The sequence below is a fragment of the Triticum aestivum genome, chromosome 3D, assembly GCF_018294505.1.
Source record: "Triticum aestivum cultivar Chinese Spring chromosome 3D, IWGSC CS RefSeq v2.1, whole genome shotgun sequence".
Lineage (NCBI taxonomy): Eukaryota > Viridiplantae > Streptophyta > Magnoliopsida > Poales > Poaceae > Triticum > Triticum aestivum.
In genome coordinates, this window is record NC_057802.1 from 464,469,374 (window position 1) to 464,472,079 (window position 2,706).

Sequence of the window (2,706 nt, forward strand, 5' to 3'; positions counted from 1 at the left end):
CGTGAATAGACACATCCATATATAGACAAATTTAAGACAAGAATTTTAGAACCGAGGGAGTAGTATATTTTAGATCACCTGGCCTCTAGCCACGCCCAATTCAAAAAGAGCAACATTGCAACAACATGTCCCTAAACGCAACACCTGAGCATCAAGAACAAGATGGGGCTGCTCAACCCAAATAGAAAAAGAATCAGCCTATGCCTATGATGTCGAGCAATCCGTTGGGTCCGGCACGAGCCCAAAGAAAAGCCTCCTGACGGATGGTCTCGAACAGGCTGGTGATGGAATGGCGTAGCCCGTCGAAGGCGCAGCTGTTCCGATGCTTCCAAAGCTCTGAAGATGTGAGCATAACAAGAGTGTTGAAGCCTTTGCGAGCGCTCGCAGGAAGCGGGTCGCGGGATTGTTCCCACCAACGGGTAAAATCCACATCAGGGCGCCGCGGGAGGATGGGCAGCCGACACCAGGAGAGGACCTCGAACCAGATTTGTCTGGAGAAGGTGCAGCGGGCCAGGATGTGTTGGATGCAGCCGAACTCTTGGTCACAAAGCAGGCAAAGAATCATCGTGAGGGAGGTTGTGACGCGCAAGCCTGGCCGTCGTCCAGCAGCGGTCAAGGGCAGCGAGCCAGAGGAACCCCTTCATCCGGAGAGGTGCCCAAGATTTCCAGATGGGGCGCCAATGGGGGTCACGGATGGAGCCAGCAAACATCTGCTCGTAGAAGGACTTGGCCAAGTAGTGGCCAGAGTCGGTCCAGCGCCAACGGATCGCGTCTGGGGAGTCTGAAAGGTGAACGAGCTGCAGCTGACGTCAGAGCTCGACATACTGAAGAAGCGCCAAGGGACCAAGGGCGCCCTCGATGCCTTGTACCCACACCCACTGGTGCATGCCGTCGTGCACCAGGCGGTTTTTGCGACGACGGCGAGGGACCAGATCAAAGACCGGGGGGCGATCTCCGCCGCCATCCTACCGTTGATCCAGTGGTCCGTCCAGAATCTGCACGACAGGCCATTATCGATGGCCCAGGTTGTGGACGCGTGAAACATTGCGGCAGCCTCGGGGTCAGAGGGGAGATGGAGGTGTTGCCATGGCCTCGCAGCGTTCATGCGCTGGAGCGAGAGCCAACGGACGCGGAGCGCAATCCCGGCCCTATGCAGATCACAGACGCCCAGACCGCCGAAAGAAAGCGGCAGGCACGCTCTGGGCCAAGCAATAGGACAATGGCCGCCGCGGGCGTCTTTGCGCCGTTTATCCGTGTACGTCCCTAAGTGTAATGCCTGGAACTCTGTTTGCTTCTACCTATCAATAAATGATAGGTAAGCTTTGCGTATTTGAAAAAAAACATGTCCCTCAAAAAAGAAGAAAATGAGCAACAACATGCAAATCCTTCTTTTTTAGAATAACAACATGCAAATCTTATCCCTCCGTCGGTTGCATCGTGGATACGGGTTCGTCAGGCACGGTTCCACGGGAGCATCCTGTGGAGATGGCCACTGCTCCCGCTAGCCCTCCTCTCCATCTCGAGGAACTGGCCGAGCGACGGCGCCGCGCCGCCGCCGTTCTCCAGGTGGCTCCGGAGGCAGAGCGAGAGCAGCAGCGCCCGCAGCCTGCCGCTCCTGCTCGCACTCTCGCCCCGGCGCCTGCTGCGCCGGCTCTCCATGGCGTCCACCAGGCCGATCAGGGCCGCCAGCGTGATGCCGCCGCCGCCGCCGCCAGCGCGCGGCAAAGACCACGCCGACTGCAGCAAACAAAGTAGAAGCAGGAGCATCAAATCCAGCTGACCTACAGTGCCACTGTTATATCGCAGACAGATAGTAGGAGGAGTCGATCGATTCTGACCTCTGTGTCTAGATCAGACGAAGCGACGGAGGAGACGCAGTGGGACGGGGTGAAGGCCGCGGTGGAGGAGGAGGAGCCGACGCTCATGACCGCCCCGGCTCTCGGATTCAGGGTGCCCAGTCCGAGAGGCCAGCCGTCCTGCCATATCTCCCAATCAACAAGATTTGTCACTATCTTTCGTACTATCGAACAGAGCATGGTTAGTGTAAAGTTTGAAACAGGGAACTGTAAGTTGGACAAAGCTTAGGCAGGCGCACCTCATGGGCCATGAGCAGAGCTCTCTGTATCAAGAGCAGGAGAAGATCAGATCACCCGTAACAGTAAGGAGGCGAGCAGAGAAGCGTTTTAGACTTATATGGACAAAGGCAATGGTGGTAACACGTGAAAAAGCTAAACGATGGTCAGTAGAACAAGTTACTTGACTGGCCTCGAGGCAGATAAAAAGATTCCAATGCTACTGCGAGAGAGGTCTCGTCTGCAATCCAACGGCATGGGCGCAGCGCATCGCCATGCCAGTCTTTGCAGCGTAGCACTTGCGGTCAAGAGGAAGGGCGAGTGTGGCAGAGGGTCCATAGGATAATCCAGGAGCGCATAGAAAGACGGTAAGAATCATTGACGGTGTCAGCGGACCAAAAAGAGCGCCCGAAACCATGGCATTGCGAGCGGGCGTGTCAGCTGCATCATGGATCGAACTGCATGATGAACAACGAGGCTAAACACATGATACTAATGGACAGAGAAAGCAAGTAGTAGAATCCTGGACTGACAATTTTGAGCGAGCGTGCCATTGCGAGGGACTATGCTAGACGTACGGAGTTTTACGGGGGATTTACAGGTTGCTTAACATTGATCGGCCGAGGATTGATTA

The 2,706-nt window shown here is 55.6% G+C and overlaps 1 protein-coding gene across 1 annotated transcript; it reads right to left on the minus strand.

Annotated features, from left to right (window-relative positions):
* Positions 1-1,271: 1,271 nt before the first annotated feature.
* Positions 1,272-2,261, minus strand: LOC123074969 (uncharacterized). Its single transcript, XM_044497682.1, has 3 exons — positions 2,096-2,261; positions 1,839-1,976; positions 1,272-1,737 (listed from the first exon to the last, which is right to left on the minus strand). Exons 1-3 carry the CDS (start codon positions 2,105-2,107, stop codon positions 1,453-1,455), a joined length of 435 nt encoding a protein of 144 aa, XP_044353617.1. The 5' UTR covers positions 2,108-2,261; the 3' UTR covers positions 1,272-1,452.
* Between the last annotated feature and the right edge of the window lie 445 nt (positions 2,262-2,706).

Bases quoted from the DNA above. Each gene is read 5' to 3' on its own strand.
- LOC123074969 (XM_044497682.1), bottom strand. The intron at 1,738-1,838 runs GTCAGAATCGAT...TGTTTGCTGCAG, and splicing joins CGTCTGATCTAGACACAGAG to TCGGCGTGGTCTTTGCCGCG.